We start from the raw sequence: 15540 nt of genomic DNA, 5'->3' as shown, positions 1-15540 counted from the left end.
CTTCCTCTGGGGCCTGTGTGAATACACACCTGCGATGGCAAAGGCCAAGGCTTTCCTAATAAATCCCAATTCCTTTCAAACTGGCTAACCTCCCACCCAGCCCAAGGACTCAATCAAAAGGTACTTTGGCCATGGATGTAGCTCAGGCTCAGCCTTTATCTCCTCAAGGAGTAAAAGTAAATTTAAGTTCAGGAGACGATGTAGATGAGCGATCACCCTTTTCTGTTGGGAGGCATAGAAGATTAGGCTTCCATCACTGGAGGCCTTGTGTAGCCAGCCCTCTGAGTCCTGGGGAGCCCCATGCCCCCACATTATATCACTTCGGACATTTCAGCACCGTTAGACTCAGCCACCCAAAAAGTCGCCAGTAGTTCTGTTTTCTTAGATATTTAAGTAATACAAATCAAACTCACATAGTCAAAATCTTTGGAGGAAGACAACATTCATAGAAGAATTCTGTGGTAACTGTCTAAACACATTTTGTCTTATTTTATTTATTTGTTTTGACAGTGGTAGGAATTTCAATCCAGGGTCTTAAGGATGTCAAGAAGTGAGCTATAGCCTCAAATTGCTTTTTGTTTTTGGTTTTTTAATTTTCATTTTCTGTGTTTTTGAAACAAAGTTTCTGTGTGTAGCACTGGCTGTCCTGGAACTTGCTCTGTAGACCAGACTGGCCTCGGAGTCAGAGATGCACCCCCCTCTGCCTCCCAAATTCTGAGATTAAAGTTGCGTGCCACCATGCCTGGCTGGTCTTATCTTAAATTGTACACAGCTGGGCCCTTAAAACAGTTGGCCTTCTCAAAGCTACCCAAAGTGAACATTGAAAGACAGGAGCGTTGGCTTTCTCTTTCCGGGAGGGCCAGGCTGTGGTGTCTTGCTTCCCCTTCAGAAATCTCTAAGAGAGGGTAGGAGGTGATTGAGGCACCAAAGCATTGGATTTCAAAGACCCTCTAGGGAAAAAAGTTTGAAAGTCATTTGGGAACATTTAGGAAAAAAAAGAAAGAAAGGAAGAAAGAAAAGGAGAGAGAGAGAGAGAATACAAATGTTCAAACCTGTTCAAAATGCAAGTCTGCAAGGTGAAGTGGGAGTCAGCGTTCCTGCAGAAGGCTCAGAAATGCCGCCGAGGGCGGGTAGAAAGTGAGACCAGCAACACTTTAATCATACTAGGTGCTTTTCTGCTTATGCTTCCTACTGACAGCAATTCCTAGAAGTAAGTCTAACAGTTTAAAAGCAGGTGTCTTTAAGTGAGGTGTTGGGGTTTCCATCTTCCTGGATGGGAGTCACTGACATCCAGGTATGAGGGAAGCAGGTTGTTGGGATGGAAAAAAAACACATCCGGATGGAGCGCTGTGCCACCATGTCTAGACTTGCATCATGGAAAGTCCCCCTTCCTGTCATCTCTTCCTTCACAGTAGCAAGTGGATAAAGGGCTGGGGCGACAGCAGGCATGAAGCCCAGGGTTCGGTCTTCAGCACTACATAAAGCAGGAATGGCAGGACGTGCTGTCAGTCCAGCACGTGACTCAGGAGGCAAGAGTACCTGAAGCTACATAATGAGTTTGTGGTCAGCATGGGCCCATCAATGGATGGCTGTGGAGGAGGGTGCACCAACACTGACAGCTTTCTCTATGAACTTACCCCACTAGCCAGGGTAGTGGTAGAAACTTCAGTTACTTGACTTACCCTAAAAGATTTTCTGAGCTCGGTGATTGTGGCACATGCTTTTAATCCGAGCACTTGGAAGGCAGAGACAGACCAAGGCCAGCCTGGTCTACAGACTGAATTCCAGGACAGCCAGGGCTACACAGAGAAAGTCTAGAGGCCAGAGTCAAATTAACTGGGGAACTCCCTCTTTATCAGTCTTGAGGAGCCCAGCAGGGTATGTAACTTATTGGGTCATTTTCTGTGGGAACCCGGGGGCCAGAGGTGAATGTTGGGGAGACAGAGTGTTCTGTTCACATTCTGATGGCTCAGCACGGTTCAGGTGGTTCCATTCAAGAAAGAGCTCTCCTGTGACTGTCACTTTAACAGCACAGCTGTGAAACACACCAAGCTCAGGGGACTTTCTCTCACAGTGCTTGATTTCAACCACAAGATGGCAGGCAACGGCTCTCAGATTCTCCACTGCCTTGGCCTGTGGCACTTGGGAGCTGAAGGAAAGCAAGTTTAGTGTTCCTGACCCAACCATCGCAATGATGCTGTCATGAAATCGCTATAAGCTACCCTGTCATGAGATGGAAGGTTCTAGAGGTAACCCCCACTTGTTTATGAAACATGTAGAGAAACTTAACTTTCTATTTGTTCTGATCATAAACCATAGGCTATAGAACACTATCCTGATGCCATTTGTTATTATTTACAGGGTTGAAAACAAACAAACAAACAAACAAACAAACAAAGCTATAGAATCGGAATCAAAGGGCATAAATTTGATCCCTGTGAACATACATGACCTCTGGAAAGCACTCCTCCGAGCCTCAGTTTCTTCTGTGGTACAAGAAAGTAGAACTCAAAGAATTTCTAGAAACCAAGTCCTGAAATGAACTTGCATGATAAGGAAGCAGCCCGAAAAGAATGAAGGGGGTCACTGGCGTGGGTCACAGACTTCTTTCATCCTACATCCTTAGGGGAATGGGCTGTTCCACATGGCAAGTTTTCCAGATAATTGAATTTTAAATGCTAAAATTTGTTTTCCTTTTAACCTTCCGCAATGGAAATCTTCTCTAAAGTGTGTTACATGCTTCTCTGGCTTCTTAAAGAGCATGCTGAGTATAATTTAACCTTTCCTTAATATCTCTAGGTCATGAAGATGACCACTTCTTACTATATATATAGTATACTACATATATATATATATAATTTTGCATGGAGCACTAGGTGCCTCTGGGTACATATGTGGGGAGACAAGATCCTGTGCCAAGTGGCCCTAGGGAGCATATTATAAAGCTATAATTGGAGAATCTTCCTTTTCTCTCTGCATCACCACCTGCAGTCATTTCTTCAAGTAACACCTTCTTGTACCCCCTTGACACTCTGCCTAACTCTGCTTTAATCCAGACAGAACTCAAGGTTGCCATGGGTAACCAGAGTCTAAGCTCGTACCAAGCCTAAATTTATTTTTGTACATGATTGTTGGCTAGGGCTGATACTCAGTCTTTACTGCATGGCATGCCCCTGTGCCACATGGCCAGTCACTCTGAGTGTACGAAGGCCACGTTTGCCCCATAAGATTTTCTTCTGGGATCATACAGACTGCTCACACTCCAAGAACACATAGGCACTCTCTGGCTGGGGAGCTGTCAGACCCTGTGCCTGCATGTGTTCGTGTCCCTTTGACTTAAGTGGTCAGCACCAGGCCATTGCAACTGTGTAGTATTTGTTTCAGTTATTTGTGGTCAACAGGCTCAAAAATACAGTGTAGCATGATATTTTGAGAGATAAAGCACATTCACATAACTTATTATAGTAGTTTGTTATGATCTTTTTTAATAGTATGTATGCTGGCTAACCTCTTACTGCACTTACAACATACCAAACCCTGCCACAGATATGTACGTAGAGGAAACAGTCCATTTGTGCAGGGTTAGGGACTGTGTGTGGATAAAGGGAGCCACTGTGATGTAACCAGCGTTGTCTCTTTTGTGACTGAGGAGCCGGGCAGGGTTTGAGGCTCTTTCTTTCAAACTCAAAGGACTTTTCTCTGTTGCGACATGTGCTGTGGGTTCAGGTTGCCTGAGGCTGAATGGGTGAGGTGCTAAAAGGTACTCTAGACTGAGCGGCTTTTTGTGCCAGCTACATAGTCACCGTGTCAGAGAAATCCACCACACACATATTAGGAAAACAGCACCAGCCTCCTGTGCCAAGGGAATTTGCCCACAGTCACAAGGCTCCTGGAAGCCAGAGTGGCTCCCTAGAAGCCACTCTGTGTCCCTGTGTCCTCTGAACTGTACTCAGGTCACATTTATTAACCTACAAAATCTCCAAAGTTCACATTTTGAAAAAAAAAAAACAACAACAACATATACTTTAAAAGTAAAATGTGGACCTTTTACTTTTCAGAAAAGTCTATTTGTTTTTGTTTGGGTATGTGGGTTCATCTTAATTGATTCCACATTTTGTTACCAATTTGGACTAAAGTGTCCTCAGGGAACAGATCTGGTTTACTTATAGAGAGCTAGTGGAGGGAATGACTAAGGTTACAAAACATTCCTTGTAGGAACTAATGTAAAAACCTTCTCCATTTCTTCCTGCACCAAACAGAAACAAATGAAACATTTCAGAAAATCCCATCTTTCCCAGAATGGTGGGCACGGATTTTATAAACAGAGGCTTCTCCATGTATTTCCAGCTCTGTCTTCAAGGGAAGTATGTGATATTCCTCACTTTTTCAGAGTGTTCTCTGAAGTTCACAGAAGAAAGAAGCTAGTACCCCTCAAAAACTTATACCTAGAAGCAAACTGTGGGCCATAAGACTACCAGCCATGGAGAAGGCTCCTACAGGCCTGAGTTGTATATGGATGCGTGGTTCCATGCAAGAGGGCTTTCAAACTCACCCATGGCATTTCACGTAAGTTTGAAATAGCAATCATGACCTCATCTACATTTTGCACTTGTTCCTCCCACACTCAAAACAAAGCACCCTTTTCCAAGACAGACACTGTACTTTAAAGTTAACAGAGGGTTTTGCAGAAGATGAAGAAGGTCAAGCTACTGTCCACCTGTGTTAGCTCCCCAAGGGTGTTGTAACAAAGTACCACAAACTGACTAGCTTAAAAAAAAGAAACTTAAAATCCCAAATCTCTAGAGGCTAAAGGTACAAGACCAAGAAGTTAGCAGAGCCAGGTTCCCTCGGTGCTGTGGGCAAACATTCTTTGGTCATCAATCTTAGCTCCTGGCAGTTCTTTGGCATGTCACAGCATAACTCATCTTGACATGTCATTTTCCCTGTGTGTCTGTGTCCAAATTAGCTTTTGATAATGACAACAATCACATTGCATTATCCACCCCCCACTTCAGTAGGACCTTATCATTAACTACATATGCTGAACACATTTTTATTCTGATGCATTGGAAACTAAAATTTCAACATGTGAAATTTGGGGTTGGGGTACAATTCAGCCTATAATACCACATCAAACAATTCTGAATTTAGAAGCAAACTGAAGAGGTAGACCAGATGCCCCAAAGAGTTCCTTATATTAGCTATGATTCAGAGGTACATGGGGATATTGGTAGGACACTAGTTCCTACTTAACATTTCTTAAGACGAATCCCCAAATAGCAAAGTAGAAACTGTCAGTTATAATGAGTGGGGAAAAACATTAAAAACACTCAAAAACTCTTTGAAATACCAATAATAGTCAGCTTTCCATATACACAGGCTCTGCACCTGAGTAAAAGAACTGTAGGCTGAAATACTAACAGGAAAAACCTTTGCATTTGTACTGAGCACTTTCCTTGTTACTATTTCTTAAACAACACAGTATAATTGCTAACAACTATTTGCATTGTACTAGGTATCATAAATAGTTTAGAAATAAGAGCACACAGAAGTCAAATACTGTAGAGGCAAATATTACAGCATTTATGTGAGGACTTGAGCATTCTTGGACTTTGGTACTCACTAGGGATCCTGGAAGCAATCCTTCTCAGATCCCAAGAAACAACTGTACCAAGCTCCCCAGTCTTGCTTCTAGTCTCTAAACTGCAGTAGCACCTAAATTGGTCAAAGGAATTCTGCAATGGCTTGGGTGTGGTCTGTCTCCCAAGGGCTTATGTGTTGAAAGCTTGGTCTTTGGTGTGGCAATATATTGGCAGGTGCTGGGGATAAGGGGTGGGGCTGAGTGGAAGGTCCTCAGCTCAGTTGGGAGCATGATATGTAAAGGGAAGGTGGAACCTATCTCTCTCTAGCTTCTTGTCTGCTGACAAACACGTTCCTGTGCAACACCATCTACCATCAGGCCTTCATTGGAGCCTAAACATACAGAGAGCTTCCCGGCTTTAACAGGCCAGAACGATGAGCCAAGTGCATTCTTTGATCCATAAGTAGCCTCCCTCAGGTATTTCATTGTAATAATGCAAAACCACTCTAATCTGTGTAATTCCTTTTACAAGATGAGGCAAAAGGCTTGTTTCCTTGTTGGTTTGGGTAAGAAGAGGCCCTGTTGGCTTGTTTTGCTTTTCCCCTGGTGGTTGCGGTTATACTAAGGAGGTATTTTGTGCAGCCATAAACCATCCATAAAATTATGCACCAGGCAGACTTCAAGACTCCAGGTGTAAATACCATGGTTAGGAGCACAAATTGCGGAGCTAGACTTACCTGGGTTCAAATCCCACTTCTCTCTCTTACTTGGCTAAACACAGGCAAGGTAAATGTGGTAGAGCTCTCCCATTTAAGCTTCTCGTATAGACACAGGACTAGAAGAGAGGTACTGGCTAGCAGATAGCTGCTCTGGTAGCTGCTGCTCAGTAAGTGTTGTGTCTTTTAATTCTTCGTAAAAGGCCAGAAAGTGAGCCTTGAAAAAAAAAATCAGACTAGTCTCCTTGTCCTCTGCTGTTAAGCTCTGTGTTGTTATGAGGAAATGGGTGCCCAGGACTCCAGGTGCACCGAAGTGTGTGAACTCAGAAGGACTGAGGCGTTCAACCCACACACATTCCGAAGGGAAGGCTGGCTTCTAACCAGCCCTGGGAGGCAACAGGTAAGCCCTTGGCATATCCTGTGTAAGGACAGCGCCTCTGTGTATCTGGGGGCACTCGGCTATGTCATATACCTTATACTAACTATGGTTTGTGTAGTAGCTCTTGGTCATACGATATTACTTTACTGCTGGAGTGACTAGAGATGAGGTAACTAAGGTCAGGCCCACATGACCAACACCATAAAAACCCTAGACGCGGAACCTCGTATAAGCTTTCCTGGTGGGAATACTCATGCAGAGACCTCTGAGTGCCATATACACTGCTGATACTAGGCCGCTACTGGAAACTGGCATGGGGTTGCCCCTAGACTCCACCCTGTAGCTATCACCATGGCTGGTTTCAGTCTTCATCTTTTCACTGGGATAAACTGTAACCATGACGGCTGTTCTGAGTGCTGTGAGCCCACCTAGCCCATTTCTGAACGAGACAGTGGTTTGGGGAAGCCTGATTTACTAGGGATACAACATAACTGTCCTGTCTTAACTTCCTACAGTGTTGGAGGGCAGGAGGTGGGTAGAAAATACAGGTATGCTAGGACAGGTGTCTGTACTTGGAGTCTAAGGGTGTCCTGTGCCTGTTGTAGGTGAAGTGATGAACAGATGAAGCACACTGAGGACAACAGCCTTGGGTTTCTGATTGCAGTGAGATGCTGAGTAGATGTAGTCTACTTCAATGGCATATTTTTTATATACTGTTTATTTTCTTTTTACCTCCAAGTTTTGGAGACAGGGAATGCTTTGAGTTTAGGTGCTCTTAGTAAATGAAGCAAAAATATTGACACTGGTCAATAAATGGTATTTCTAGGAAGTGAGCTTTGAAAAAAATCAAGCATTCTTCTCATCTGCTTTAACTTCTAGGATGTTATGAGGCAGTAGGAGCCTAAGACTGTTTTCCTGTAGGACACAAAAGTCATTGGCCTCTTGCCAGGGGACTCATAACTCTATAGGTACATCTCCAAATAAGATATAAGTGAATCACACTCTGGCTGATAATCTCTTTACTTACCTGGCCCCACTGACGTCAACTCCGACCATCAGCTGTCCATTCAGGGAGAGGATCTCATCCCGTAGGCGGACTTTGCCGCTCTTCCCTGCTGGGCTGTTCTTCCTCAGCTCTGTCACCCAGATGCAGCCCACATCCAGCACTGGTCCCTGGGTTTTCCTCTTCTTGCCCCCTCGACGCTTTTCACCATAGTCCCCGAAAACAGGGATGTTCCCAAAACTGAGCCCCACAGTTTCGGTGTCCCCCAGCTGCTTGGCGAGGTACACCGTACAGATCTCCATCTCTGGGGGACTCTGATCAGGTGGGTCTGGGCTCCCTTCCACAGCCAGGTTCAGCTGGATGTACTCCTGCAGCTTCTGGATGGCTGCCTGGCAGAGCCGCTGCTCGGGGCTGTCCCCACCCTCCCGCAGGCTGTTCTGCAGCCACTCGTACAGGAGGGGCAGGTGCAGCACGGCATTGTCCTGGGTGATGGGCATGGTGCTCGCTCCCAGACGCCAGCATCATGAGAGGTCCTGCTTCAGGAGACTGGACCCCATGGGGGCCCTCATCCCTTGGGAACACTCCCAATCACCAGCTTTGCCCATGTTCATGTTCAGGCCAGCAGATGAGCTTGGGGATGCCTCCCCTGAGACTGGGATGTTTGTCTTGGCAAGAGGAGGACAGGACACAATTAAACAACACTGGAACAATGGCTCTGGAGTGTTCAGCTGGGGATGGGAGGAAGTATCTGACAAGTCCTTGCTTGGTTCATTTCACAGTAGGGTTCATGCAAATGACATGGAAATCAGCTGTTTCCTCAGCAGTGACAGCATCTTGCCTGGGCTCATTCACACCTGGGAGAGGAGGAGGGAAAACAAAAACTTGGAGTTACAACACCAGCCTGGTGAGAAAGGTCCATGCATATTTGTCAGATAGGAGCATAATGTAGAAACCAAATACCTCCCTTCTCCCTGCCAGTCCCTGCTCCCTTCATGTTGAGCACACACACACACACACACACACACACACACACACACACACACTCACATACTCACCAGAAGCCTCTACAACACTGCCCTTCTCCAGGAAATTTCCTTGATCATCAGGGAAGTAGAATGGCACTTCCCCCATCAATATACCCTCAAAGTCACATCAAACCAGGAGGCTGATTAATTGAAAAGACCCCACGAAAAAAATAAGCAAGGTTCTAGACCACTCTTCATCCTTTTCTAACTATGTCACCTCTTTTGAGACTGCATGATTTGGTTTTAAGGGGCTCCAAGAGAGGCGGCAGCTCCTAGCACCATGTAAATAAATTACCTCCGTAACAAAAGCATTTATTTCAATGCCAGGGCTGTCAGCTTCAAGCTACTCAAAATTAATTTAAATTATCATGGCTATTTGCTTGAGATGGGAATCTAATTGGAGACCTATATATAACAGACAAAAATGGATTGGGCTGTTGTGGTAGACCTCTGCATCCACAAAGTCTGTTCCCTGATGGTACAACTGTTCCCAGGAGAGTAAGCTTCTGAAGCTTGTACAGATCATCGATGAGGGGCTCCTGCTTGTACCTGATAATTCCTGCTCTCTGTCTTTTCAGGATCAGCATTTTATACACTTTAGTGTTTTACCAGATGTGGTGAGAGAAACACACTTAGCATAGCCACGTAGCACAGTCTGAGTTGCCCACAAGATATGCTTGAGGCCGAGGTATCTCTGACGTAAGATGAGTTTAGATTTTGAAATATTTGCATACCCATAGTATCTTGGGATGGGATGTAGATTCCCCCATAAAACTGACCTCCTGTTCCCGCAGGCCTTCTACACATGATATTATGATAGTAGCTGCATGCAATATTTCAAAGAAACTTGATGTGGAATGAGGACTCATGGCTTGGAATTTTCCACCTGTGAATCTAGTCAGTGTTCAAAACATTTCAGATTCTAGACCAATTCAAGTTTCAGATTTCGGGATGAGGGAGTCTCCTATCGTGAAACTGTTCGACTTCTGTTCTGAGTCATCTCAGATAACTGCCAAGTGGCTGAGAGCTCCCCTACTAATTTCTCGTTACAGAAAGTCACAGGGAGATGAGTATTCACACAAGAAGGACCTGGAGGGATGGCTGCAAAATTCTCAATAATAGGAATGGAATTAAAAGACTGTGTAGCCTATGAACACCTCAGAGTAAGATTGTCTTTAACTGAAGCAAGCCTTTAATTGCAGTCCTTGGAAGACATAGGCAAGTGGGTCTCTATGAGTTCGAGGCCATACCAGGTCTAAATGGTGAGCTCTAGGCCAGCCAAACATAGTGTAAGACTCTGTCAAAAAAAAAAAAGAAGGAAAGAAGGAATGAAAGAAGGAAGGAAGGAAGGAAGGAAGGAAGGAAGGAAGGAAGGAAGGAAGAGAGGGAGGGAGGGACGGAGGGAGGGAGGGAGGGAGAAAGGAAGCAAAGAAAGCAAAGAAGACATCTTTGTGTCTCCAGTTTTGCACAACTTCTCCTTTTCTGACAACTGCTTCCACTCCCTCACCACATGTCAAAGTGAGAGGGTACGCTTCAAAGAGTCATCTAGTCTTTTGACCCTAATCCCATGGCTGAAATCAATTGGCTACAGATGGACAAATGACCCAAGATGAGCCAGTCAATTCTGATTATCTCCAAAAAGTAACAACTGAGTTGCAGGAGAAGAAAACAATTAATCTCATCGTCTCTTCTGGTCTCTTGACCTCCTTTCCCCCTTCTGTTATGTCTCGGGCTGTCCATATATCCAGAAGTGAACTCCACCTGGACTACAGAAACTAGATAAAAGCCAGCATACTGTACCTAAGGAACTTGTAAGGAACTGGATTTTCATCCCCCAAAGGAGTTCATCTCCCTTGGTTATCCATTGACATATACCTGTGGTGGCTATCAGAATATCAGAGCCCATGCTGGCCTCCAGGCTCCCTCTGTGCCACAAGTACCTATTATACATTTCAAAGCCCAAAGTGGCATTCTGGTCCTCCCTACCCCCAGTTACACATGCTCCTTATAATCCACATGGTTTGTCCACCCCATGCTTTCTCTCTTCTGCTATCCTCCTCTTCTCTTTCTTGTTATACTTTATTTGCTATCTTCTGCTTTCTCGCTGTCTCCACTATTGTCTCCCACTCTCCCCCTTCCCTAGCCCTGACAATGTCCATTCTGTTTCTCTTTTCCTCTGCTCTGGTCTCTCCCAGGTGCCTTTGAATATCTCTCTTTCTCTCTCTCTCATTAACAATAAGAAACTTTCCCTTGATAACGAAGCAATTGTGAGTAGTTTTTCCTGAGCCCCTCACATATACCATCTAAGTAATTTTGTTTATTTTGGTACTGGGGGCTGCAATTGGCCTCATGGCCAAGGATAGGTTTTGTAAACCTATGTCAGTGAGCTGCAGCTCCAGCTCTTTGTTTGCTTGTTTTGTTTTATTGCTGTTGTTTTTGGGGGGACGGGAACAAGGTACTCTAGGCTGGTCTCAAACTGGTGAGCTTCCTGCTCCTGCCTCCCAAGTGCTAGGATCACAGATGTGGACCACTACACTTGGCCTAAGTAGCTAAACTTTACAAGAGATTTTGTTTGTTATTTTTGGCATTGGTGCATGTGTGCACACACTGAATGCATGCCTGTGTTCCTCCGTGCATGCATGCATATACGCATTTGTGGGAGCCGGAGAACAACTTTAAGGAGTCCTATTGTGGATTTTGGGGATTGAACTCATGTCTCAGGTTCAGGAGGCAAGTACTTTTTACCTTTGAATCAGTCTCACTAGCCTGTAGTTACATTTTAAAAATGGAATGTAGCTGGGTTTGGTTCATGTAAACCTTTAGTTCCAGGACTCAAGAGGAAGGGAGAGGCAGGAGGGCTGCCTGGCCTACAGAGTTCTGACCCAGTCAGAGCTATACTGTAAGGTGCTGATGGCTAAAGTGAAGGAAAGGATGCTGTGCAGAGCCGCGCCTCTGTTCTTGCACTGGACCTCTGCCTTCTGGTGATCAACTCCATCCAGAGGCAGGATGATTTCTTTTCTACCCAGTCCACACAGCAGGAGGAATGTTGCCATATGGAGTCCTAGCTCCAAATCAATACTTTTACCTCTGTTAGAAAGGAGGACCCTTCTTTTCTTGGCCCTGTTGGGGGCTCAATTTTTAGGGAAAAACTCAGACCCAGCTTTGCTAAGGAGCCATGGTTTGGATAAGGGGACAGTTTATTTTGTGAACTTGGCTGCCAGCAACCTGTGTTGATTCTGTTGAGGAAGTATCATAGGTTTATTGTATACTAATTTCCACTTCTAGAATGGCTTTGGGAATGGATTTAACCCAATAACTTGTGTATGCTAAACCTTCATCTTCCCACTGTATTGGTTTCCCCAGCCCCTAACATCTTTTATCTAAAATTCCTCTAATACTGTGATAATAAATCACCTTACTAATAGTATATTCTCAGTGCCAAGTTCAAGGCCTGATTAGTTCAAGAATTTAATTCCTTCATAATTCTTTATGAAACATTCAGAAATCAAAGGTAATGAGACAGGCATCAGGCACATCCAATAAAAGACTCTATAATGGTTTACAGGACTGGTTCTTAACAGATATTCAGCAAATACTTTCTGAAAGAATGGATGGCTGCAAACTGATGCCAGGAAAAAAAAATTGCCCTCCTCTTGAGTTTGGCTTGCCTCGATGAGACATTTAAAGAGCATCTTGCTGATGACACTGAGTCTATTTTTATATATGGAATCATCTGAACTGTGACTAACACCTTGAATCACAAGCCATTAAAATTTAATTTAAAGAATCTTTACAACTTTTTTTTTTTTCAATTATTGAGTATGGCAGGTGCTGAGCAGAGGTATACACAGATGAACAGGACAGTGTAACCGTGTTTGGGGACATCTCTGTTGAGACGTAGAGAGCATGGAAGAAACTGAGTTTAACTCTCCCTTTCTGTGATGAAGCAGGGGAAGTTTTGAAGGCGGGTAGGCCAGAAGTGCTTTGATTTATTCATACGGTGCTAATACGCCTGCGAGAAACAGGGAAAGGCATTACTTCATTTTGTCAAAGGAGACTTTCAGTCTTTGTGCATGGATGGATGATCTTTGATCTTACATTTCTTTTTAATAGCCATGTGATTATGTAGATGGTCTTTGCTAAGCTTTTGATTTATTTGGAACCAACTAATAGCTGACACTCAAGTTCGTTGAAAGCTCAAAGTATACAATATTGGAAATCTCTTTTGGGGGACTGAGTAATAAGGTCATTTATTACTGACACCGTCTCCTATTTGTTATTATTCGCTGTTAGGTCACTTCCCGAGAAGGCTGGAGAATGTTTTCCACCCTAGATGGCACGGTTTTTATTGACTTTCTCTGAAAGAAAATGAAGTTCAGAGAAGAGAGTGAAAGGGATCATTTTTCTATATTTATGGGGAATAGAGGTGAGAATTTTCTTTGATGGGGAAGGCCAGTTGGCAATTGCATTCGATTAAACTTCCCGGGGGACCTATTATGTACCGGGCAGCATGGAGAACTATGAGGGGGTAAGACCCTATCCGGTCAGGAAGGCACAGCTGCTGGCTGCACTGTATCATATGATCAGCAAAGGATGGGCCACTTCTCACTCAGGAGCTTAGAAAATGTTTCTGTGGAAAAACAGCTTTGGGATTGGCCAAAAAAAAAAAAAAAAAAAAAAAAAATCTGATTTCAACAGTCTACTAAGAGAACAAGATGGAGGGATGGGTGGTTCTGGACAGCACAGACTCATGATTTTCTGCACAAAATAGATGAAGCCAGTAGCCAAGCTCAGGACAGAGGTGGGTCTCTCTGAGCTTTTGGCTGTCTCTTTCTCCTTTCAGCAGTACTGTAAGAGTTCCAGCATGGACGGCCCCACTTTGTGTATAGTTATGCTCATCGAGGCTAGTGAACGTGTATCCCAACTTTAGGAATGCGTGCGCTTACGTATGTCCAGAACTGCTCTACAAATTGGCTGCAAATTGATGAAACAATGAAGGGGGGGGGCAGTCCTGGAAGTACTCCTTCCCCCCCCCCCCCCCGTATCAGCCTGCCGCTTGCTTCTGACAGTCTACCCGCTGTCACAGCTCCCTCCTCACTCAGGTCAGCATGAAGCCTGGTGATGGAAACCTGTCTCATGGCCACCAACAGGCTCCCAGTGACAACTAAATATGTAGCTTACTTTAAGAGCTCGTGGCTGTCCACCTGATATCCATCCTCTCTCCCTTTATTCTATGGGAGTAGCAAGGCATTCAGCTGAAACACAGCTGTTTGTAGGTACAGATGGTTATGTAAATAAATCTGACCAATGAAAGAAGAAACAATCATTCGGTGTGGCTGACGAAAGAGAAAAGGAAAGGAAAACTGCATCTTCAGGTTTTTAAGTTGCCTCCTTCTAGCTTTTTCTACCCAATGAATTAGTCTGATTAAACCTCCAAAAATATAGAATTTGGTCCCTAGCAGTGCAAGAGCCAAAAGTGGCAAAACTTGGGCTGGAGAGATGGCTCAGTTGATAAGAGTACCGTCTGCTCTTCCAGAGGTCCTGAGTTCAGGTCCCACATGATGGCTCACAACTGTCTCTACTGGAATCTGATGCCCTCTTCTGGCATGTGGGCATACATGCAGATAGAGTGCTAATAAACTAATAAATAAATATATATATATATTTTTAAAGACAGAACTTAAAATGTGGGACTGGTTGAGCAAGAGCCCAGGAAGCAGGTGTCAGGGACTTGGAGGCTACAGAGTTGCACAGTGCTGAGCAACCTGTGCAATGGGAAATATTTGAACAAAGTGCCAACTATCTTGCCCTCAATGGCCATTTCTGTGCCAACAGGAGCTGTGGAGTTATGGATGATAGTAGGAACAAAATTAGATAATTGTGAAGTGCTTCTCTTTTGCGGCAAAATCAAGAGACCATCATCTCCACCTGAAGGTAGTAAGAAATGGAGAGAAACACCGCTTTGCCTTGGAAGATGCTCTGGACATCCGGCCTGTGGTGTAAGCTGCCAATGATGCCCATACTGTTGACCCTTACAGTGTGATGAAAACCAGTTTCATTGGAAAGGGGTGAGCTGGGGCTTACGAGCCGAGAGTTTTAAGTGCATCTGAAAAATGAGATTACACATCAGAAGTCACTGTTTGAATCGCCTAAGGTGCACACAGTAGGCAGCTCATTATGATGCTACCACCTATGGAGATGGACACAAATTCAGTCAGAAAGGATGGAAGCAGCCTATCAGACCCGACCGTAAACATAAAGAAGAGACACCGCCTGCCTTGAGAAAGAATCGGTTTGCTTCAAACACCTCAAATCTGGTTAATGCAACCTGGAATAATTTGATTCCTATAGGTGTGTGTGTGTGTGTGTGTGTATGTATATATTTGTCTTTGTGTGTTATCGTGTATGTGAGGTATGCGTATACATGTGTGCACGTGGTGTGTGTGTCTGTGGGGGTTTCTGTGTTGCATGTGTATGTATGTGTAGTATGTGTGTATGTGTGTATGTGTGCCAGGCTTTGGTCAGTTCTGGATGAACTCCTTCTAGAGCTCAGATATGTTGGTTTTCAGAGAACATGAAGGCTGAGAAGGAGGACATACATGACATCACACGCACAGCTCTGCAGTGACATTCCACTGCAGAAACAGTGCCTCTCTGCTAAACAGGCATTTGCACTAGGGCAGTACCGGCTTCTGTGTTGACAGCCAGACAACCCTGAGGCCACCACGACCATGCATTACAGTCAGACCGTCCTGTCCTCATTGTATGGCCTGGCCGGCCCTGACGCCACCAACGCACTGCCAGCACACCATCAGCACACACTACACATTCATCAG

The 15540-nt window shown here is 44.5% G+C and overlaps 1 protein-coding gene across 7 annotated transcripts in view; it reads right to left on the bottom strand.

Annotated features, from left to right (window-relative positions):
• The window catches only part of Pdzd2 (PDZ domain containing 2), a 350811-nt gene that overhangs the window by 209839 nt on the left and 125432 nt on the right, over positions 1-15540 (bottom strand). For all 7 annotated transcript variants that reach the window (XR_009590840.1, XM_060380441.1, XM_060380442.1 and 4 more), the window contains exon 2: positions 7704-8533. Coding sequence is in view for 6 of the 7 variants with exons in the window: in XM_060380441.1 (XP_060236424.1) it covers positions 7704-8176 (473 nt within the window). In the remaining variant the exon portion in view is untranslated. The remainder of the gene's footprint in view (positions 1-7703; positions 8534-15540) is intronic.

The sequence above is a fragment of the Meriones unguiculatus genome, chromosome 3, assembly GCF_030254825.1.
Source record: "Meriones unguiculatus strain TT.TT164.6M chromosome 3, Bangor_MerUng_6.1, whole genome shotgun sequence".
NCBI classification, from domain to species: domain Eukaryota; kingdom Metazoa; phylum Chordata; class Mammalia; order Rodentia; family Muridae; genus Meriones; species Meriones unguiculatus.
Note: the sequence above shows the minus strand (reverse complement) of the source record. Positions and strands in the feature narration are given on the sequence as shown.